The 25555-nt window shown below is 38.9% G+C and overlaps 1 protein-coding gene across 1 annotated transcript; it reads left to right on the forward strand.

The window, feature by feature from the left end:
• The first annotated feature begins 710 nt into the window (after positions 1–710).
• On the forward strand, positions 711–23619 carry LOC311283959 (uncharacterized protein). Its single transcript, XM_084398774.1, has 13 exons — positions 711–908; positions 1376–1575; positions 4230–4367; positions 4539–4653; positions 6706–6904; positions 9231–9372; positions 13135–13290; positions 13383–13438; positions 18414–18589; positions 18809–19209; positions 22490–22586; positions 22668–22848; positions 22934–23619. Exons 1-13 carry the CDS (start codon positions 786–788, stop codon positions 23086–23088), a joined length of 2139 nt encoding a protein of 712 aa, XP_084254900.1. The 5' UTR covers positions 711–785; the 3' UTR covers positions 23089–23619.
• Positions 23620–25555: the final 1936 nt, after the last annotated feature.

Raw genomic sequence — 25555 nt, forward strand, 5'->3', positions numbered from 1 at the left:
CCGCCATCTACTGGGCATTAAGATCAAACCTCTCACTGTTTAAACTTTAAAGGGATAGTTCACCCAAAAATACACATTATATCACCCTTTACATTTACTGACTCTCATTCATACATTCATATTCTTCCAGGTCATAAGTGGCCACTTCAAATTTAACTTTTTTCCCCCAGTAAAATCAATCTAATATAGCCTACTTTTGTTCAATAGTAATTTAAAAAATATATTTTTTTTATTTTATTTTGAGGGAACCGACGTGTGGTACTAATAATATTTATGCAATAATTATGATCAATTTGTTTCTAAAATTTTTACAATAGATTTTCTTTTTTATAATTTTAATTTTAATTAACCTCTTTATTGATTTGAGCTTTTCCTCATTGTGACTGATTTGTACTTTTTTTCCCCTTAAATGGTAGTTACGTCCCTTGTTAATTGTTAGTTAGTTTTTTTCTTTCCCTTTTGTGTTACTTTCGCTTTCATCAGGTTGACGGTGGTTTATTACCCATCGGTTGAGAAGCACTCACCTATCATCACTAACTAAGTTTCAATTTCTTGACAGGTATGTAGAACATGTTGTCCATGTATCATTTACATACACACGAGGAAACAACTACTGAAAGCTGATATCTGTATATTTTGAATTTCACGGAAACTAACAAGTGTGATCAGAAAGATTAGACACATTCTTCATGTGCTTGGTTTCAGCTGGCAGAACCAGTCAAACTGTAGTCCATGTAGTCATCTGCGTTTAGCGCATTACTCACAGTGTCATTTCATCAAACACTATGGCAAATGCTGGGCTACTGCTGGTGATCAGCTTGACCATTTCTGTGGGTCAAGCCGTCAGTTTCTATGGGGGATCGATGACCTTCATGCCTGGAAACAGATATCCAGGTGGAAAAGTGGAGGTAAGTCCAGGTTAATACATGCATATCTCTTTAATCTGTTAACTGTCACACCATTTTTTGAGCATAGATTTGAACTTAAAGGGTTGTAATTCATGAATGCTTTAGAACATATATTAAGGTTGGTTCTTTTAAAAGAAGACACCCAGCAGACTATTGCAGAAGTTAAAGCAGCTTGCGAAAAATTAAAAAGCAAAAAAGTTTTCACAGTTTTCACTTCTGGGACACTGAAAGTTAACAGGCTATAGTAATGACATTTTTTTTCTTATTTCTGTTATTTTACTTGAAATTAAACATAACTGAGAACTCACACTCATTTAATTCCAAATTTGTATGATTCTCTCTACTGTGAAGCACAAAAGAAGTTGTTAAGTCAATGGGGTCCAGTCTTTGAAAGCGTTCTTTAAAATATCTTGCATGGCTTATTTGCAGTTGTTAAAAAAGATATCTGTTGTATGTGTTCCTGGCAGATGCACTTTTACTACAGAGAGTCTGGTAAACTGCCCTGTGATCCTCAAGTCACATGGGCCTGTGATAGTGGCGACTGTGGCATTCTCACATTCTCAGAACCTGAGGTGACGGAGCAGGACCACTCGGGTCAGATCCACTGGTGCCAGTATGAGCGTCACATGACCACCAATGTCACTGGCGACGAGCCCTTCACTCTGAGGTAAGATCAATAGAATAATAGTAAAAAAGAGTAGACTTCTGCATACTTTTACTAAGAGTACTTAATATGCTTTAAAATAATATACTTACTGAATATAATGTTTTCAGACATTTCAATTAGCCCTAATTTTCAGTTTAGGGCCTATGTGACCCCAGACTCTCTTCAAGTACTGAAAAATCATATGCATCATTTTTTTCATTTCATGAATTTTCCTAATTATATAAGATCTTTTCAGGAATGTAATTTTGATAATGTTTCTTATGTCCACTACACGACTGCACACAAGAGAGGTTTTTCGCACTTAAAATGTAACAAAATTATTTTTATTTTATTTTACACATAGAGGAAAAACACAGACATTTCAGCTCTCTGGCCTACTTCAGTGTGGTAATCTTAAACATTTTTGGTATCTAAAATTAACTTACAGTTAAGTATCGTTCATCAACAATTAACCAGTGGTGGAAAGAGTACTAAAACATGTTTTACTTAAGTAGAAGTACAGAAAATAATATGACTCAAGTAAGAAAACCCACTAAATTTACTACATTACAAATTACTTTAGTATTATTTTCTATTTTTACCCAAAATGAGGCAATGTTAGCAATATGGAGCATTAAACACTTTCTTTCATACTGAAAGCTGGAGAGTGCCCTTGAGCAGAAAGTCCACAAGTGAGATTCATAGAAGTATTAAACTTATGACGTTCCGGGAAATCCCTAATATGGATATCAGATATAATATAACATGCAGACAGAGATGTTTTTACTGATGAAACATGAAGACAATAAACACGGTTGCGATAATATATGTGTTCTTCAAGCCATCTCAGGTATTTTCATAAGAATGATGTACGTATATCTATAATGCAGCGCTAATCGACATCTACTGTATCACAGTAGGCCTATACATTTTATAAAATAAAATATTTTTCTCACTCTGTGTTAAGAAGCAACATGGGGCCACAGAAATTATTTCAAATACTGGATTTTGGAGTAAAACATCATATTAATCTCATAAATTGACGCGTTTGACGCTATACTAAGCATACATACTAGCTAGCCCTGTTGCCAGAGCAATTATTTTATTCCTAATTTTGAAAAGTAAGTCCACGTAAGATAATTTGAATGTTTTTTTGAGAAGGGCAAAAGCAAAGTAAGGGTAAGTGTAAGGGTAAGTGAGAGGTCTGATCAAAGAAATGAGGGATTAAAACAGTATGAACAGAAAAGTGGCAGTACGGGGTACGGGTTAACATGTTAAATAAAATGCTCTTTTTGTCGTTCTACCGAAAGTGTGCCGGGAGCCCACTGATTGACAGATAAATCATGTGCTCTTATTTCATTCAATTAATGATACAACTTATCGTGACTCAAATCAGGTCCGAGGACTGGTTTGTCATGATAGATCTAAAGGATGCGTACTTACATATATCCATACTGTACTTCCTCAACACAGGAAGTTTCCTTAGGTTGCTTTCGGGTGCGAAACTTTTGACCTGGCATTACCTTGCTCATTCACAAAGTGCATGGATGCAGCTCTGGCTCCGTTACGACTCCATAGCATTTGTGTACTCAGTTTTATCCACCATGGGCTAATCTTAGCTCAGTCACAGGAGTTGCCAGTTCGGCTTCTAGATGTTGTCCTTGCGCACATGAGGTGCTTGAGGTTAAGACTACATGCTTTCTCCAACTTTTCTAGGACTTGTGTGGGACTCGATTACGATGTAGGCACAACTGTCTCCTGCTCAAATTGAGTCGATTCCTCTAGCCGTCGGCAGCATCAAGTTAGGCCAAGCCGTCACTGTGAAACAGTTTCAGAAACTGTTGGGTCTCATGGCAGATGCGTCCAACGTGATTCCTTTTGGCCTTCTGTACATGACCCAGACAGCAACATAGTGTTGGCCACATCTGGTACATGTGGATTCAACGTGTACCAGATGTGGGACGGATCTGGGCCGACACTATGTTGTTGTGTGGGGAGGCCATTGCAGTGGTGGCTCATGACCAAGTGATTTTCCCTGAGGGAAAACTCTTAGCTCTTAGCTGGCCTCCGTTACACTCACCCCCCTGAAACCTCACTCCCATCCAGGTCACGGCAACAATGTAACCCCTCAGGTCCTACTTGCCCCACTCAGTGCAGGCCTCGAACCTGGGTCTCCAGCATAGGAGGCGGGCACACTAACAAGAAGGCTAAAGACCACAGCCGCTAATATCGGTCGCTAGCACGCCTCTTGAGGCCAGCGGAGTGAGGTTTACCTGCACAGCTTTTACTAGCTGGCCTGTTACACGAGAAAGACCCCTTTAACTGCAGATTTCTTTATATTTTTGTTATAATTAATTATTTGTAATGAGATACAGAAGGGTAAAAGAAAATGAATGTCATTTATTATACATACAATAAACTCCAACCATTAATTTTATTGAATTAATATTGTATCACCCTCAAAGGATTCATAAACATTTGTATGTCTCTAAAGTTTCCATCAATATGTTAATATATGCCTATGCAAAGTATGAATGCACATGTGCTACTCTAACTTTATCTACTGTATAGTAATCACACTCAAGTTATATATATATATATATATATATATATATATATATATATATATATATATATATATAATGGAACATTTTATTATTAAAACTCTCTTTCAGTGACTCTGGTTGCTGCTGGGCAAATAATGTCCATGATGTCCGTGAATGGACACTTCATAGTCTTGTTGACACAAGACAACGTTCAGACACTCAGACTGCAAACAGGTCCCCTGTTTCTGCAACAATACCAAACATAAGGTTTGTGCTTTTAAGATACAATTTATCCATAGACTTTTTCTACAGCTTTCTGGTCTACTGCTAACCTGAAGATCAAATATGTTTGTGACCGCCAAACTGTACAATATATTTCACTGTTGTCGCTTCAACAATCAAGAAAATAGTTGCATCTTGATAATGGTCTTTCCTCAGGGTTCCTCAGAACTGTTTTCAGCATCTTCACCTGCTGGCCCATGACCCAGATGGAGATAATGTGAGATGCAAGTGCCCATTTTGCCATCAACACCCAAACATAAATCTTGATGAGGTAATAGTTTCGAATGATACACTCCCCATGAAACATTCAGATTAAACAGGCAAATGCACTGTGGCAATTTAAATAAGCTGATTTCAGTACTGTGGATGACAGAAATGTTGAATATAAAAATATTACAATTTCATTAAATGCTGACAAGTTTAGATTACGAACATCCATTTAATGAATAACTATTTTTGCCAGTATTTCTGTATGCTACATGTTAATAGACCCTAGACCATATTTCACTTTTGTCCATCAGCCCATTAGCCGTTCTTACAACATGAACTTCTTATTATTGCTGTTAATAATTGTTGCAAATAAATGTACATTTTATAATGAAGTTTGTAAAATATGCGTTATATGTATGTGTGTGTGTGTGTGTGTTCCCTCTCTGCTCTCAACTTTACAATTGGCCGTCTCTTTTTTGGACCCGGCATTTAGTCACATTTACCTAATGCATCTATTATTAAACACATTTCTACCTATGACATTTTTATATGAAATGTAAGACAAAAATATCTGTAAAATATCACAAACAAAACAAAACAAAACAACTTGAATTATTCTGCTTAAAAGTTAACTCAAACTCATGTACCCTTCACTAACGGACTTGTGGAAGGGCCTTTTATTAAAAGATTCAGAATTCTTTCATTTGGAACATCCTAACAAATAGCGTCCCCTCACACAAGAGTGCAAAAACGCAGTTTAAAATCCGCCCAGTGTGTTCAATGGTTCATACTGTTGTTTAAAAACATACCGATTGTTCAGCTGATGAAACGTCTTTTGTACGTCAGTTGTACTTTACTTTAAACAGTGCGTGCCATTGTAAAGATTACATCTTATCCCTCACAGCCTCATTTATCTGTGTTAAATTCAATATGGCGTCTAACCTGACTAAAGTCTATGCCAAATTTTTGATAATCTTTTATCTGGTGTACCAGTTAATATGCTTTAACATCTTAACAGGAATGTAGAACATGTTGTCTATGAATAATCTTAATCGTTCACATTTACCCACATCAGGAAATAACATAAAACTGATACTGGTCAGTATTTGTGTGATGCGTGATCAGCCGTGACTGACCATTAAAGGGATACTCCACTTTTTTCGGAAATATGCTCATTTTACATCTCCCCCAGAGTTAAACAGTTGAGTTTTACCGTTTTAGAATCCATTCAGCCGAACTCCGGGTCTGACGGTACCACTTTTAGCATAGCTTAGCATAGATCATTGATTCAGACGAGTCCAGTAGCATTTCTTTCAAAATGACCAAAGAGTTTCAATATTTTTCCTATTTAAAACTTGACTCTTCTGTAGTTAAACCGTGTACTAAGATCGACGGAAAATGAAAAGTTGCGATTTTCTAAGCCTATATGGCTAGGAACTACTCTCATTCCAATCAAGGAACTGTGCGGCCGTACCATGGGTGCAGCAGGCGTAGTGATATGACGCAGCGCCTGAAAATAGGTCTAATAGGTTAGACAAACTTAGTCCCGGTCACGTTGGAAGAAGTTACCGAGCTGGGGACTATTTTTAGGCGCTGCGTCATATCACTACGCCTGCTGCACCCATGGTACGGCCGCACAGTTCCTTGATTATTACGCCGGAATGAGAGTAGTTCCTAGCCATATAGGCTTAGAAAATCGCAACTTTTCATTTTCCGTCGATCTTAGTACACGGTTTAACTACAGAAGAGTCAAGTTTTAAATAGGAAAAATATTGAAACTCTTTGGTCATTTTGAAAGAAATGCTACTGGACTCGTCTGAATCAATGATCTATGCTAAGCTATGCTAAAAGTGGTACCGTCAGACCTGGAGTTCGGCTGAATGGATTCTAAAACGGTAAAACTCATCTGTTTAACTCTGGGGGAGTTGTAAAATGAGCATATTTCCGAAAAAAGTGGAGTATCCCTTTAACAAACGTGCTGCCCAAGACAAATCATATTTCCAATGTCTTAGTTTATTTTATTTTTCCATGTTCGTCACTTTTTTTTTTTTTTTTACAGTTTTACAATTTAAATGTTACATTTCCGTGATTTTTTTTTTTTTTTTTTGTCTAGGACTCATGCACTCTGAGCAGTAATGGTACATTGGACTTGGGACTGCATGTTTTTGAGTTCACAATGGAGGATTATCCTGTATCAAACATCACTTTGACAAAAGAGAATGGGATCTCCTCTGTCAGAAATCCTTATAATCAGACCGCCAACATTGACTCAACTCCACTCAGTCAAGTGCCTCTGCAGTTTGGAGTTGAAAGTGAGTGAGAATAATGTAGATCAGTGGTTCTCAACCTTTTTTAATCCCATCCCCCATTTTCCACAACATATTTCGAAAGCCAGAAAGGGACACACTCCTAGTAAATTACATATCAAGATACCAGAAGTTTTAAAGGGGTGGTATAATGCCCTTTTCACAAGATGTAAAATAAGTCTTTGATGTCCCCAAAGTGTGTATGTGAAGTTTTAGCTCAAAATACCCCACAGATATTTTATATAGCTTGTTAAAATTGTCAAAATTGTCACATGCAGAGTGATGCCACTATCACTTTGCGGTTGAGGTGGTATTTTGGACACAAGCCCTGCGCCGCCGTCCAAGGCTGAAACTCCCTCAACACGTTAATTCTCTTAGTATACCACAATCAAATCAAATCACTATTACAGTGAAAAAAGACCCGCTAACAAAACAGCTGCGTTCGGTGACTTTTCTTGACGGCTCGTCTCAGAACAGTTAAACAACTATTTTGAAGACAGGTCCTGCTGAAGGATAGCTTCCAATTTGATCTTCACGGGGAAGGGATCGAGAATGAAGTAGGGACCACCGGCAGTGGTTTATATTAGGGAGGCGGGACTCCCGCATCACTGTCTTGATTGGTTTGTCAACTGACAGACGTGGTGTGATTGGTGCTTCCAGGATCTGTCACGCCCAGAGGCGTTTCCCATAGTGAGATACCGAGCGAATGTTTGAAAGACAACTCAAGTCTTTTATCGTTAACTACTGATATCATAAAGAAAGAATTTGTGTTTTATTTTGCATAGTTTTATAATATCTGTGTCACATATATTTCCCTACGTGTCGTGGTATTTCGGACCCTTATCATAAGGCACAAATTGACTTAAACATTCCGAGGATTGATATGTAAGGGATAATGTAGAGCAAGGCAGTTGTTATAGCGAATACAACCCCGACAGGCTGATCAGGACCCCGACGCGAAGCGGAGGGTTCTTGAATCAGCCTGAAGGGGTTATATTCGCTATAACAACCACCTCGCTCCACATTATCCCGCTTATTACATGGCTACCTACCAAATAAATAAATAATTTGACACAAAATATTGAATTAAAAAGGAGTTTATTGATTTAAAAACGATTGTATTGCTTCCGCTAAAGAAAAAAGTCTGTTCCGTCTCTACGGTTAGAATCCTGCATCCATAGCAACGCTCTGTTTTTCATGGCAACGGTATGTTATACTTAGCAGCGGCTGTTATCAAGAAATAACAGACCGCATTCTACATTAGAATTCAACCAAGCCATGTAATAATGCATTATAACATACATTATGAATACTTTTATAATACATTATACATAAAGGCATCAAGTATAGTGTTCCCATCACACTTTTAAAATTAGGCTAAAATTTGTTTGTTTTTGTCCATAGAATGATAGAAATATTGTTTTGAATTTCACTGTATGGACAGCTGAACATCCTTGAAAATATCTTCTTTTGTGTTCTGCTGAAGAATATATTTAAAAAAATTACATGAAGTGATATAAAATTATGTTTCTCTATTAACAGCATTTCAGTGCAAAAATCGGGTTCCAGAAGTAAGAACTCTATTAATTTTCTCCATCGGGAGATAGATTTTTTAACAAACTGTTTAACAGCAGAATTTATGGTGGAAATACTACATTACCCATGATGCTGTATAGAAACTTCCACCAATCAGAGCACCGCGACAAGCAAAAAGCGCCAAAAGAGCTCTTTAGCCCCGCCCACTCCCATGAAGCACTGCGAATGGCATAATCAAGTTAGTCCCCCTATGATCTCAAAATACTTAAATATTTGTATACATGTAAATATTTTGTAATAAACTTAAAATATATAGTTTTTAAATAAATATATTAACATTTTAAATGAGTAGTTTTATATTTCTCCATTGTTTTTAAGTCGATTATGCTGTTTGCAGTGCATCATGGGATTGATAGTTCTTACTATCACTAAAGTACACATCCTTACACTTTTGTATTTTCAAATACTTTTTTGGCTTCAAATCAAAGTTTGTAACGGTCATGGTCATGGCTGATAATGCTTTAATAATGACTTAATTAAATCCCAATGGGAGATTTGAATGAAAAAAAAAAAAAAAAAACTTTCGGAACCAACAAAACTCTTTTAGTGGGCACTGCTGCATTCTATTAGAAACATATGTGATAAAATACAAACTAATAGAACAAGTTTAATTTGCTGTCAAAGACTAGTCCTGTATTAATAAGGCTTTAGCAGTAGTTTTCATATATTGTGTTGGTACAACTCACTGTAGTTCTGTGCATTTAAATCATTCTACCCTGTTTCCACTGTTTTGTAGTCCTAACACCAGTCCACAGTTGTGTACCAGGGGTGAACAGGCCAAGTTTACTGACACCAACTCCCTTACATGGAGATGTACAACATGCAGCTGTGGGACATGTTCACATTATCACCCTCCGTGCCCAGAGCTCGGGCAACAGGTCTGAAATATGCATTGTCCAAAAATGTAACAAAAAAAAATTCTGACACAACTTTCCTGACCAGGTCGAAATTTCACTCTACTAACAAATGCAATTTTGTATAAATTCAGAAGATCTATCAGATGCAGGCCCGGTTCTACGGGGGTGCTATAGGGTGCTAAACACCCTCAAACAAAATCAAGAGCACCTTCAGCCACAGTTGATACTGAAGTAATCTCATATTGGCGAAACAGATTTGGCAAACACTCCAGTGCTTATTTCTGCTTGTGCTCTGGAGAGCATTGAAGGTTTCTATTTACAATATGTTTTTGCAGCGCTGAGCAATGTAGCCAATCACAGACATATCTGTTGAGCTCTTAAAGTGCCCCAATTATGGATTTTTGAAAATGACCTTTCATGTAGTGTGTTACATAGCTCTAAGTGAATGAAAACATCCTGCAAAGTTTTAAATCTGAAGGTGCACCATATATAAAGTTATTGTCTTTCAAAAGTAAGAGTCGACTCTGAGTCAATGAAATGAATCGTTTTTCAAATGAGTCATAAGCCGTTTCGTTGTGACGTCAAGACGAAACATTAGCATATTGCCCACCCACTTATTGCGCGCAGACACCAGGGAAAACTTCAACCTCAAACTTGCAGCTGATTCCTGTGGATACTGGATAGCATCATGTTGAGAAGACGCTGGCTGTGCTCTACAATGTGAAGGTAAAGCCCTTTTTTTTTTCACTGCCCAAGGACGAGCATGTGAAGAATCAGTGGTTAAAATAAATTTTTACCATGATACCACAACAGTATAATCCTAAACTTTTGCTGTATTCCCTTTATTTTACTGACGACTGCTTCTCAAATCTCGGAGTTCAATGCAGGATTCGCAAACCGCTTGCTCTTGAAAGATGGTGTTCAACATACTTAGTTTTGAGTTTTATATTGTGTAGGTCTCCTGCTAACTGGCTAACTCATGTTATCACTGTCTTACTTAAATACTTCTGCTAATCAGTTTGTGGGCCACTATTACCTATAACTGTGTCTATTAATGCAGATTGTCTGTCGTTCTCACTACTTTGAGGAAAGATTAAGCATGGAGCAAGATTTGTTTTACCAACGTTTGCTACATCAGTCATTCACGCTAGAGCTCGGCTAATGTATGCACTGATACACATTGATACAGTTTCCACGTTCACCGCAATAAATTAGAAAAATATCGGTAAATAAATAAGTACAAGTAAAATAATCAGTTTGTTGATGGACATACACTTGCTAATGCTGATGGTGAGGAATTACAGTTGCTACATCTCATAATGTACTTCAAACTGAGTAGCTTATTACTGAGAAACGTCCTGCTCGAGTTGTCCTTGTGATGGAGGTTCGGGTTGAATAACTAGTTCTTCCAGTGTTTCATCATAGGACTCGCACTCGGATTGATATGGTAAAATCGATGTCATTGTTCGTTACTGTATTTAGTTTACAGTGTAGGAAGCCTCAGGACAGCTGGTATTGTTATGGCAATGGGCGTTTTTGTTTTCGACACGCTGTACACGGTAGACCAATCACAACAGACTGAGCTGTCTGGCCAATCAGAGCAGAGTAGTTTGCGGAAAGGAGGGATTTAGAGAGATTGATTCATCTGATAAATCGTTTGAGAATCACTGAAAATGAGGTTATGTGCAAATGTATATTATGAGAAAATGAAACCTTTTTGACCTTTGATGCATGTAAACCTGTTGTAGGAGACTCCAAAACAACATTAGGAAACTTTAAAATAGCACAATAGGGGCACTTTAAACGCAATGGCCAATCAGAGGTTATGTTCAGTTTAGAGTTTTGCACACTTGCAAATTCTATCATTATAACAAAGTGTAGACACAATGTAAATAAGATATTTACTGTGCAGTGTAGACAGCTTCTTTGATTATGACAGAAGTTTTCGCAAGATTGCAGCAGAACTGAAGTGAGTGACAGTTTTCTATTTCTATTTGAATAAAGGTTTACTCTCGAAATTGCAATTATTTACGAAGTGATAACCACAGCAATGGATGGGACAAAGCTATGATATGTCAAAAATACAGCCACACCTTAGATTAGGGTCCAATTCTCACTATTAACTAACTATTAACAACGACTTTTACCTCAATAAACTCCTAATGACTGCTTATTAATAGTTGGTAAGGTTGTTAAGTTTAGGTATTGGGTAGGATTAAGGGATGTAAAATATGGTCATGCAGAATAAGCCATTAATATGTGCTTTATAAGTACTAATAAACAGCCAATATCCTAGCGATATGAATGCAAATAAGCAACTAGTTCATAGTGAGAATTGGACCCTAAACTTAACTGTTACCAAAAATACATAGGCCTAGATGTGCATTAAGTAATGTAAGTGCTGACTAATAGATTATTAAATTTTTTTACAAAAAAACTAACTTTAAAATATTTTTTAAATGTTGTTCCAACTATTTGTAAAAGTAATGACTTGTAAATCTCTCACAGTGCATTACTATTTGTGTTGTGGTGGTGCTTAGGAGTTGAGGTCGACCGATATATCGCCAAGGCCGATATTTGGTATTTTTAAATATCGGCATCGGCCGATACGTTTTTTTGATTGGCCGATGTGTTGAAAGCAGGACTTTTATTTTGACAGGCGGCGCTGAGAACACCAGCGCCTGAGAAGAGAACTGCAGCGCTTGATCACACAGCGCTCACTCATATTCACCGTCTTCATTAGTTTACGATCTCTGTCAGTCATATCTAATACTTTGTTAGACAGAACTGGTAAACAAAGAAAGTAAATGGTATTCGAAAAAGTAAAGCGTTGCTTTTTATATTATTTGTTACAGAAAAGGCAAACAATCAGGCTAAAATACTTTCTCATTTACCGTCAACATTCAGCAAGTGGCATCTACATCATTTAAACAAATCTCTGAATATCTAATAAAAATGTAATTCCACAAACCTTGCAGATTTAATCGAATCCAGCTGTGATATCTTGTGAAGTGTGCATTCGTAGCCTGCATAAATGTTACTGCGAGTGACGGTCGGTCCGTGCAAAGTGAGTGAATGCGAACAGAAGATCAGCTTCACAGGAGACGCAATCGAAAAACTTAAATCCTTCATTTTAAAATATGCTGTGCTCCAGTTTCCCACTGTCATATTCATATAGTTTTCACTGTATGCTGTATGTAAAATTAGCGTTACCTTGTCTTTATTTGAAAAAATATGATTGCCAGTCCGCACAAAATTACCAGATTACTGAGTGCTTACTTCCTTTGTATTCACATATTCATGTATTTTTAAACAATTACTTTATTTGTGAAAAAAACTGTGGATTGCAGATACAAGAAGTTGCCATCTAAAGTATAAGCATGTTTATTTTAAAGATTTGTATTGATATTGATTATTGAATATTGAATATTGATTCAAATAAATATGAAGTCTAAATATATATATATATAAAATATATCGGCTTTATATCGGCCATCGGCCACCCTGCTCTCTAAGATATCGGCATCGGCCATCAAAAAAACAATATCGGTCGACCACTACTTAGGAGTCGTTGCTTACACATTATATCTGTGCTTTACTAGAGCACCCTCCATAACTTCAGAAGCACCCTCAGTGATTTGATTCTGGAACCGGGCCTGATCAGATGTACAGTATATGAAGTTGTTGAAATGCTAAGTATCTCTAGATAAACCAACCAGCAGTTTTTGCATGTACCAGTTATTTTAGTAAATGTTATCTAATCTTTCAATCACTCTTGTGTAGTATCTTCGACTTCCAGGTCAGTGGTCCATGGAATATGTCAAAGAGCTTGAGGAATGCAAGTCAAGGGGTTACAGAGGCAATGCTGACATGGACACCACAGGAATCTGACCTGCATCATCATGTACCTGTGTGTTTCACTGCAGAGACACTTCAGAGGTAAAATGAGGTCTGTTCTTAAGCTCACTGAGAATTCAGGATTAATATGATTTTTTCCTTGATCTGTCATTCGTCTTTCTCTCCATAATTAGCCAGTCAGAGATGAGGTGCATTGTGATCATTGTGGCAAAATCAAGAGTTCTCTCAGGTAAAAAAAAGATTTCATAAATGTCTTAATGAACGATTCTGTTAACAGTTGTTTTTGTATTGTGAAATATCTAGTTCAGTCATGAAACTCTAGATGGTGCAGGCTAATATGTCCTTTAAATGCAATCTGCACCATCTAGAGCAGGGTTTCTCAAACTCGGTCCTGGAGGGCCACTGTCCTGGGCTGCGTTTCCCAAAAGCATCGTAACTTAAGTAGCACTTGAAAATCATCGTAGATCTACGAGTGCTCTGGAGTAATCGTAAATCCCTAAGTGCGTCGTAAGAAGACAGAGTTATGAGGTCACCTGCAGGACAACCGGCAGATTACACCTTTAACTTTATTCAAATGCAATGTGATTATAATATAAGGTTTTGATTGTACTTTATTATACACTTTATTACTTTATTATTATTATTTTTTTGGTTAAATGAATGTATAAATAAAATAATTAAAAAGGTCAGAAAACAAAACAAAAAATAGAAATACTTTAATCTAATAATTAGAAAAAAATTAAACGAATGAACAAAAAAATAAATTAAATATGTGATATGCTTCAAAGACTGGGAAAAATAGGAAAAAACCAGCCATGTATTGGGCATTTCTTGGTTGGCCATCATGTGGTCCCATGCCATCTTTGTCCTCCTAGTCCTCCACCACCTCTTCATCTTATTCCTCCCTGTTAAGTAAGGACACTCTCATATGCCCTGACAACAACTACAAACATTCCCAAACTGCTGAGGTGTTGTGGCTGCATTCTGGACAACAGAAGATGGAGGCTGAGGCATAGGAGGGTTGTTTGGAGGACTAGGAGATGGTAGGTGCTGGGAGATGGCAGATGAAACTGATGAAGGACCTGACTCAGGCTCAAGCTGTGTTACCCCTACTCCTCCATGGATGTCAATACCACCACAAATGCCATCTGAAACACTTGTGCCAAGCATTGACAAGGCCTTTTCTTCCTCTGCTGTGAGAAGGGAGGACTCATTGGTCCCACCACCTGTTTTATTAAATGTTGTTCTCTGCAGTGCCCTTTTCCTTTTAGCAAGGCTGGCAAAGTCCTGCCACTTCTTCCTGACCTCCTTCCCTGATCTTCTAATGCCACTAGTTGCAGTGAGTTTTCTAGCAAAATCCCAGATTTTCAGTTTTTGTTTATTTGTATGACTTCCCTTAAACCTGCTGAAAATTTTAGCAGAAACATCCTGCTTCTGCTAAAATAGATGAAAACATCCTGCTTCTGCTAAAATAGATGAAACATCCAAGATGGCGCCGCGGATGGCTGCCTCGGTGTGGAGCTCTCCAGTCATTGTGTTGTTTTTGTTCGTTTGTTCTGCGTTTAGTCATTCTTTTCCTATCAGTTTCACCAAAGACGAACTTCTGGACATTAGGAAACACACACCAGACAAGTTTTTTACAGATTTTGATTACTCAGACGTTTTACTGGACATTCTCGTTGGAGGGGCAGCGGTGTTGTTAAAACGCGCGGTCAGACGCAAACGCGGGAAGCGCGCCGGCGCGCTGGTTAAACTCCGCGAGCGCGGCCTCCGCACTGCACTACCCAGTATTCATCTTGCGAATCTCCGATCTCTTCCTAACAAAATGGACGAACTTCTTCTCCTCACCCGCACTAACAAGGATTTTTTTAACTCCGCTGCTCTGTGCTTCACTGAAACCTGGCTGAGTGAAGCCATACCGGACAACGCACTACATCTGCCGGGCTTCCAGCTGTTCCGAGCGGATCGCATCGCGGAACTAACGGGGAAAACGAGAGGTGGTGGATTGTGTTTCTACATTAACGAAAGTTGGTGTTCAGATGTAACAACACTGAAGAAGATGTGCTCTCCTAATTTAGAGGCGCATTTCATAAACTGTAAACCTTTCTACTCGCCGCGGGAGTTTTCCTCATTCATTCTCGCGAATGTTTACATTCCTCCAGACGCGTGTGTGAGCGCGGCGCTACAACAGCTGGCTGAACATATAGCTGAAATGGAACAAAGGTACCCAGACTCTCTTTTAATCATTCTTGGGGATTTTAACAAAGCAAATCTCTCCCGTGAACTGCCAAAATACAGACAGCATGTTACATGTCCTACCAGAGACAGTAATATATTGGACCACTGTTACACCACGATAAAGAATGCGTATCACTCCGTCCCACGGGCAGCTTTGGGGCTCTCTGATCACTGTTTGGTTCATCTTATACCGACCTACAGGCAGAAACTGAAATCAGCTAAACCTGTATTAAGGACTGTAAAAAGATGGACCAACGAAGCAGAGCAGGATCTACAGGCCTGCTTCGATTGCACTGATTGGACTGTTTTTGAAGATGCAGCCACCGATCTGGATGAGCTCACAGATACTGTAACATCATATATCAGTTTCTGTGAGGAAGACTAGGAAAGCTTCAGGCCCAGACGGCATCTCATCTGCTTGTCTAAAAGCCTGTGCTGACCAACTGGCCCCAGTCTTCACGCAGATCTTCAACAGATCATTGGAGCAGTGTGAAGTTCCCTGCTGCTTCAAACGCTCAACTATCATTCCGGTTCCCAAAAAAAACTAAAATCACTGGACTTAATGACTACAGACCTGTCGCTCTCACGTCTGTGGTCATGAAGTCGTTTGAAAGACTGGTGTTGGCCTATCTGAAGGACATCACCGGACCCCTGATGGATCCCCTTCAGTTTGCTTACAGAGCAAACAGGTCTGTGGATGATGCAGTCAACATGGGACTGCACTATATCCTGCAACATCTTGACAGACCTGGGACTTATGCACGGATCTTATTTGTGGACTTCAGTTCGGCCTTCAATACCATCATCCCTGATCTTCTCACAGCCAAACTGACTCAGCTCTCCATGCCATCCACAATCTGTCAGTGGATCTCCAGCTTCCTGACGGACCGGCAGCAGCTAGTGAGACTGGGGAAACTCACATCCAGGACCCTCACCATCAGCACTGGCGCCCCCCAAGGGTGCGTTCTCTCCCCACTGCTCTTCTCCCTGTACACTAATGACTGCACTTCTAAAGACCCCTCTGTCAAGCTCCTGAAATTTGCAGACGACACCACTGTCATCGGTCTCATCCAAAATGGTGACGAGTCTGCTTACAGACTGGGGGTTGAACAGCTGGCTGTCTGGTGCAGTTATAACAACCTTGAGCTGAACACGCTCAAAACAGTGGAGATGATCGTGGACTTCAGGAGAAACACCCCAGCACTCCCCCCTCTCACCATCATGAACAGCACTGTGGAAGCAGTGGAGTCATTCAGGTTCCTGGGCTCTACCATCTCCCAGGACCTGAAGTGGGCAAATCACATTGACTCCATTGTGAAAAAGGCCCAGCAGAGACTCTACTTCCTTCGCCAGCTGAAGAAGTTCAATCTGCCACAGGAGCTGCTGATCCAGTTCTACTCAGCCGTCATTGAGTCTGTTCTAAGCACTTCCATCACTGTCTGGTTTGGTTCAGCTACCAAATCGGACATCAGGAGACTACAACGGACAGTCCGGACTGCAGAGAGGATTATTGGTGCCCCCCTGCCAACCCTCCAGGACCTGTACTCTTCCAGAGTGAGGAAGAGAGCAGGTAAAATCATCACGGACTCCACTCACCCTGGACACCCCCTGTTTGAACTGTTACCGTCAGGACGGCGACACAGATCACTGGCCACAAGAACATCCAGGCACAGGAACAGTTTCTTTCCACAGGCCATTTCCCTTCTGAACACTTAACATGCCCCCCAAAGCATATGCCTGTAAGTGCAATACTCCCACTGTCTAGTGCAATAAACTCAGGTGATATTTATATCTATATTATTCATACTACTCAAAATACTGTAAATATGTTTATAATCTGTAACATGCGCTAGACTCCCACTGTCTAGTGTAATATTCTCTAATTCAGGTGATATTTATATTTATATTATTCATACTACTCAAAATACTGTAAATATGTTCATAATCTGTAAATGTTTATTAAGACTAAACCCAACTGTGACCCTACTTTTTTACTTTTATACTATTTTTATTTATTTTTTATATATTTTTATTCTTAGAATTTGTATTACTATGTTCTTGTTGTATTTGTATTTGTATATGTGCACTGGAAGCTTCAGTACCAAGAAAAATTCCTTGTGGGTGCAAGCACACTTGGCAATAAAGCTCTTTCTGATTCTGATTCTGATTCTGATTCTGAAAATAATGTTTGTATAGCTCTAAAATGACTTTAATCTCCTCTTTAAAAAAAAAAGTATTTCTTAGATTTTTTTGGTTCAACCATTTTGCTGGTGTAGGTTTGCTGGTAAACACTTGTAGGTTTGTGCTTTTGTAGATTATTGGCCTCATAGAAAATGCACATCAGTTGAAAACAATTAGGTTAAACATTTCAAAATACAAGCGTGTGCTACAATTACAAGCCATTCTACAAGGTGACATTTCAGACCTTGACAAATGGACAGCGACTCTTAAGTAGTACGTAGAACGCATTCTCGCGCGTTCATGTTAAGTGCATTTTTGGGAAACGCGCGTGGAATTGCGGCGACTGTTCGTAACCTTGCACGTAGAGAGCGCTCTTAAGAGCTAAGATACATCATTATCGGGAAACTCAGCCCTGCACAGTTTAGCTCCAACCCTGATCAAACACACCTAGCAGTGAGTTTCTACTGATCCTGAAGACATTGATTAGCTTGCTCAGGTGTGTTTGATCAGGGTTGGAGCTAAACTGTGCAGGACAGTGGCCCTCCAGGACCGAATTTGAGAAACCCTGATCTAGAGTTTCATGACTGAACTAGATTTTTCACAATACAAAAACAAACTGTAAACTGTAAAAATGAACAACTGTTGAGAGTTTTTATTTTTGCTGGCAATCATATTTACTACAGTACATGGCACACGCTGATTGGCCTCTGCTGATCTTGCAACCAATGAGATTGCTTGCTCAACATTTGAATAGATCAATTAATAAATGTATCATATCCCTCAAGGTGAAGCAGAGGTCTTCTGTGAGGATAACAGTATCAGCATTGCAATAAGCAAAGCCTCCATGAAGGGGATTGATCAAAACTGGCTCCAACTGAGAGACCCTACCTGCTCTCTTACTTCCAATGACACCCATATTCTGGGCATGGTGTCCCTCGACACCTGTGGTACCACGATGGAGGTAGAAATGCTGCTGTCTACGTTCTCCAATTTAAAGGGAATATTTGCTATGCTAAAATTCGAAACGTCCAGTTTTAAAAATTGCTAATTTTGTCCTAACATTTACAAAACCTTTGAAAAAACTTCAAAGTCATTTTAACTGTCAGCTGTATAATATTTATCTCTGTTTTTTTATTTATGCCTGATCTTTTCACACACCTGCTCCCTCATGACCAATCAGGACTCCGGAGACTTCATGGTCTTCAAAAACGAGATCAATTCTTTTGAGAACCCCAATGAAGTAATCACCAGACGCAATCAAGTTAAAATCGGCTTCTCCTGCCAGTACCCCAAAGTAGCCAGTGTTTCAAACCACTACATCAACAAGAAGTCAGACTTCATCTTCACTGAATCCAGATTTGGCACTTTTAGTTACTCATTTGACATTTTTACTGACAATAACTTCAGCAGTCCAGTGGATCCCAGTCTGTATCCGCTGGAGATAAATTTGATAGATGTGCTCTACATGGGCATTGCAGCCCATTCTGCTCTCCCTGAGGTCCAGCTCTTTGTGGAGTCTTGCAGGGCCACTCCAGATGACAACCCATACAGTGCCCTCTCTTATGACATCATCAAAGAAGGGTGAGACTGCTAAAATCCTTACACTAAAGTGTGGTAAAACCTCTCTTCTATATCTGTTCCTCATCAATTATATTTTGTGGGGAAAAAAAGATGTTGTCTTAACCAGACATGAAAAGTGTCTTGGTTTTCCATATCTCTGGTGTTTCGCTGTCTAGCTCCGCCCACAGTGAAACCTAATTTATCCAAAATCAACATTATGTTATATATCAGTTGTCAAATATTCTTTGTAATGATTGGCTGTGATTGTTGCAATGGAGAGACAAACTAATGGAAAGTTTGTATCATGCCTGGTTTAGGGACTGCTGATTTGTTTTTGTAGTTTCGGTTCCCGTGGTTTCTGATTATGTCCCTGTTTGTTTCTATGGTTATTTTAACTATAATTTATCAGCTGTTTCTTATTTATTTCATTGTTATCTAAGTATTTAAGCTAATCCCTTCTTCTGCTCATCCTTACCGAGTACATTACAAAATACCAAACCCTCAAAACGAGTATAGTTAAGTGATGGACTCACCACCATTACGTCTCATTCTCATTGAGTGGAGGACGTTGGTGGAGTACTTGGGGTGGGTACTACAGCACAGCAGTTCTGCAAGATGTGAAGCCTGCCAGCGTTGCATATTCCACACATCATGAGCCCAAGCCTCCCACCTGGATCGTACCGGAGTTAATTGCATTGACCAGTCCATCCCGGAGCTACTGCTTCATAGACCTGTGGTCCACGGATCCAGTTCCCTCCTGAGTCCCTACCCTCGAACCGTCTCTGCCGGTAGTATCCAGCTGTCTAGATGCTACAGTTTCGATCTGGAAACCTTCCTTTTCCAATGTTCCCACCAAACTGCCTGGTCTCATCTCCTCTGCTGGTTACGTCCAGTCCCCTGGATCCGTCGGCTTCACCAGTGTCATCCTGATCTTCGGCTCTGCCCCACCACTAACTTCGTGCAGCTGTTTGGCTCCGTCTCCCGATCAAGGCTTCCCGATCACTAGCTCGGCATGAGGTTGAGTCCCCGGATTCACCTTGGACCTCCAGGCCCATTACTTCACCGTGGTCCATCAGCCCTAGGATTCTTCCTGGCTCCCTCGTTCCTCCGACTCAGCCTCAGTCAGTCATTGATCTGGCTCTGCCATGGACTTCCGAGTCTCCGGCTGCACCTCAACCCTCTACTTCTTCAGCTCCACCAGGCTTCTCCTTCCTTCTGGCTTCCCGGTTGTCCTGACTCCCTCCGTACCATCACGGTTATGGACTCTTATTTTGATGTTCTGTTTTGTTTCCCTTAGATCCTATATCCCTGCTCTGTTTAGTTATGGTTTCCTTGGTTTCTGATTATCTACCTGTTTGTTTCTATGGTTACTTATAATTATTGGCTTTGTCTTATTTAGTTCATTGCTATCTCCGTAGTATTTAAAGGTGCAGTGTGTAATTTTTAGCGGCATCTAGTGGTGAGGTTTGCGTATTGCAAACAGCCAGTCACTCACGGCCTATCCCTCCCTTTGCAAACTCGAAGGAGAAGCTACGGTGGTCGACGTAGGATATATATATAAATGAAGTGCTACATGACACAGTCGCATACGACTGTAATACATTACTCTACTGTAATCCACAATGTGTTACATCTTGGTAGGGTTTGCTCATCTGGCCTAATAAACTGAACATCCCAAAAACTATCACATCTAGTGCAAGTATGATTACCAACAGACAACATGGAAAACGTAAGCCAAGAGTGTGTAACTTTGTCACTGTTTCTGTACCACAGTCCATTATAAACCACATCATGGATAAAGTTTACAAAGCCATAGTCAGGTGAGGATCAAGGGTCTTAATATGTAATATAATAATACTAATCAGCTGATTGTCTCACGAACGTAACCAGCACATTTCTCCCCACAACACAGCGAGGGAGAAGAACCACATGAAACTATCCAACTACATTTTTTTTCTAACAGGGTAGTAAAAGTTTAGCTGGCTAATATGAGCTGTTATGCTGTAGGCTAACGTTAGTGTTTTATGGTCAATAGTACTAATCAGCTGATTGTCTCACGAACGTAACCAGCACATTTCTCCCCACAACACAGCGAGGGAGAAGAACCACATGAAACTATCCAACTACATTTTTTTTCTAACAGGGTAGTAAAAGTTTAGCTGGCTAATATGAGCTGTTATGCTGTAGGCTAACGTTAGTGTTTTATGGTCAATAGTACTAATCAGCTGATTGTCTCACGAACGTAACCAGCACATTTATCCCCACATAGCAAAGCCATAACACAGCGAGGGAGAAGAACTAAGTTACATGAAACAATCTAACTACATATTTTACACCACTGACAAGGGAAAAGCACTTCTCACGGTGTCTATGGCTAGCTTCTAGGTAATGCTTACATTATGAAACAACAGTTTTCATTTGCATTGTTAAAGTTGGAATACCTAACCTGTCCAGCAGAAAACAGGCAACTTCGGCATCGTTTTGAAAGCCTTTTTCCCTCATTTGACCCTTCCATAGGTGAAAAGCCACACCGATGTTGACCTGTGATTTTTGCCTACGTTTCTCCCTTATTTTTCTGGCTTCATCATACTTTCTCTTCTTCGAAGCAGATTTACCCTCCGTCGGCTCTTGTCCTAAACAATAACTGTGGTCATTCATTTTCCCGAAATTCTGCTGCGTCTTTTTCTGCCGCTTCTCATTCAAGTTAGTGACGAAACGCGCTCTGTAGCGCTGTTTGTTCGCTGTCGGCTACGGTAGAAACATGACGTCACAATATGCCGACCTTCATAGAAGGGGCACGCGGTTATGTAGATATAAATGACTCATTCTAAGGTAATAAAAACATAACGGTTCATTAAGTAAGGTCTTTATACACCACTGAAACCATAGTTATGGATCTTATATTGCATTTCTGCAATAGATCCTCAGAAATATTACACATTGCACCTTTAAGTGTTTACTTATACCTTTGTTTACTCCCGTGATTCCTGGATAATTGTTTTTCATATGATTAAAGAATTATAGCTAATCGCTTATTCTGCTTATCCTTGCCCAATACTTTGCAATAGTAGGGTTTCCGTGATAGTCAAGTTTCTCAGATCACTTAATCTGCAGGAAGTTGAAGATCTACTATTTGAGAATTTCTTTCAAGATTTCTCCATAGATTACACAATACATATTCATGATTCATGCAATATTTTTGTGTATGATTTATTAAATATTCAGAATTAATATATTGTTTTGCTACCCTAACTGCTCTGTATAATTCTTCAGAGGTCATGTGATCATTGTGTTCTTACAGGTGTATTTTGGATGGCACAGTTGAGGTTTATCATAGTGATGCAAGAACGTATAACTTTGGGATCCAAGCTTTCAAGTTCACAGGAGGCTACAATGAGGTATTATAGAATCACACAGTTATGTTGTAAATGCTGTTGAGTATGAATATTAACTACAATGCACTTAAATTCTGTTGACAGGTGTACATTACCTGCTCAGTAATTCTGTGTGCGGAAGGAAGTTCAAACTCTAGATGCGCCCAAGGCTGCCTCAGAGAACCCGCACGCAAACGCAGACGAGATGTGAGCAAAGAAACCGATAGGCATCACATAATGCAGGGTCCCTTCCGTGTGGCGAGACATACTGCGCATGCTGCAGCAGGTATATTGGTAAAGTCTTAAATAATAATGAGTTCAAATTATTCTGCATCATGATCTTTAATATAATCGATTCTTACTTTCTTTAGAATCAGAAAATGGTGGTTCTCTTCATATCAGTGCAGGCACCGCGGTCTTCGCAGGACTCTTTATAGTCTCCATTGTGGTGCTGGTGGGATTGTGGGTGTACAACAGCAAAAAGACAAGAGCAACTGACCGCATGTATCTAATGTCCAGCTTCTGAAGAACATAATAAATTAATTTCCCATTTTCTGTTTATGAATCCTCTCTGTTTATGTTAATTGAAAATATAATTTAAATGTGGTAAAATCTGCAAAACTTTCTGTCAGACATTGCATGCCTCTAAAATGTGCACATACATGAAAGGGTTTGTGTGTTAGAAATGATTCATATTTTGATACTGTGTGTTTCAGATTCTGTCCAAAGGTAAAGACTTGTACAGGTGCTTTACAGAAGTAAATGTCTAGTTTAAAACAATAAATAGCAAATCAGCAGCATACTTGCCTTTGCCTAGTACTTTACTCTTTTTAACCCATTTTCTTCTTCTTTTAAATATTGTTTAGGGATCATCCAGTAACTTGATGTATAAGTAATCATAGTGCCTATTAGGTGTAAAAGGACATATGTAAATTTAGGACTGTTAACAGCTGTTACCTTGATGGAAATTTTACTGTATCAGAAGTATAGAAAGAAAAAGTGTTTTTAAGGCATATGAAGAATAAAGTCAATTTGACAATTTTTTTTTGTTAGAAGTACCTTTTCTTTTGTCTATTTTATAATCCATGTTAATTCTGAGGACATTTACTTCTACTGTGTCTGTAATATTTTACTACATATAACTTCAAACCTCTGATTCAGTTGCTTTCTTTCTATAAAATTTCTGATTTACTATTCTCAACATGATATTTGATTAAATAGCTAACATAAAACTTGCATTTTCCTCTGGATTCAAAGAAAGTAATGTTACAAAAATAATTATATTAACAACAACTTCATGGAGTCAAATAATTATATACTTTGGCTCAGTTGTGTCCCAGCTATTGGTCTAAATAAGCTCAAACAAGTTCGGACACCAATATTTTTGGTGACCCCGACGTGATCTTACATCTTTCTAATTCTGCTAGTTTTATTCACACAGTTCTCACAGATAATAATATGCCTAATATACAGACATATTTGCTTTTATGCCATCCTTCCCTGCTAATAATGCTGACTGTTTGATTGGTCTCTCTTCACTTATACAACATAAACATTACAGGGTGTGGCACTCTCCTAAACCTAGTCTGTCTAATACAATCAAGATGTCCTATGTGGTGCGCAATGTATGTTGCCCGACTTGCTTTAGTTTCCTGCTCCCTCCTTCCCAGCCTCACACACACGGTGATGACTGAACAAGGGTGAACAGTATGAAAAAACAAAAACACTTCACAACCACAATATGACAATTGGTTAAATCACACGATAAACACACAGAATCAGCGACGGCGACAACAAGCCAAACAAAGTCAGAAGCCAAAGTGAGCAAAAGCTGGGGAGATGGAAGAGATCCGGGTATTTGAGGAAGGCGGTGTAATGTGATTGGTTTGGTGAACCGAGACATCATCATCCTTCAGGAAGACTGACAGGCTGTAGATCGATCCAATGAACATCTGAAACACACACACACACACACACACACACCCAACAACAAAACTACCCACATATACCCCTATAGCAACACTCTTAAAACGTACAGCTTACGTAACAGCTTTCATTAGGCATGAAGGCTCTTTATTGGTTTCATTCTCTCTTTAAGGTTTGCATGAAACACCAGCAGTACTTGATAAGACCTAAATCCCTAATGAAGGCACACCAGGCACTGCAATAAGAAATGTATTTTTCTCATGAAATGATGCTGCTTCAGTGCTGTGTTCGTCACTTACTGCTGATTAAATTAACAGGACACTTCACCTAACCTCTTTTTATTTATTTTTATTTATTTTTTTGACTCGATTTAGTCTTTAATGCAAAATAATAATAATAAATAAATAAAACATTTTATTTTGAAATTTGGTATTTAATTATTTCGATTAGGGTTACTCATACTGACCCTGTCAAGCTGAATAGTTAAACTATACGACATTTGAATAGCACTATTACATCATAAATAAATAAAAAAAGATAATCTTTCATGCCTAAGATTGTGTGTGCAAAGAATATATTATTATATGCCAACAAAGGTCATAATTTAGCAAATTGTTTAGAATAGCACAGCAACACAATCATAAGACATTCATTTCAGCTGCTCATGACAGCTGAAAAAGAAAGGCAGGCCAAAAAGGCAAGAATGCTTAAAGTAAGAGTGTGATTGATCTGGCACTGATCGTTATCAGCTGATAGGAGTTAAAGCAACAAAAACAAATCGTTTGAAAAATGTTCCTCTGCCAAACCCATTCCCCAGCCTGTCCCACACCCAGTTTAAGAGCAGTTTTTTCTTCTTCTTGTAATTAGGAGTATAGTGAGTACATGCATTACTTTCACAAATGAAATACTCAAAAAACATTTGCATTTAAAGAAAGGCCATTTTGAACTGCGTTTCTATTATTTACACACTTTATGAAATTTCAATATTTTCAATCTAATGCTTTTACAAGACTTGACTCTTTGTGATGTAGTCATACAAATAATTCACCATTTGCTTTTGCATGTTT

Source organism: Rutilus rutilus (assembly GCF_951802725.1).
Source record: "Rutilus rutilus genome assembly, chromosome: 24".
NCBI lineage: Eukaryota > Metazoa > Chordata > Actinopteri > Cypriniformes > Leuciscidae > Rutilus > Rutilus rutilus.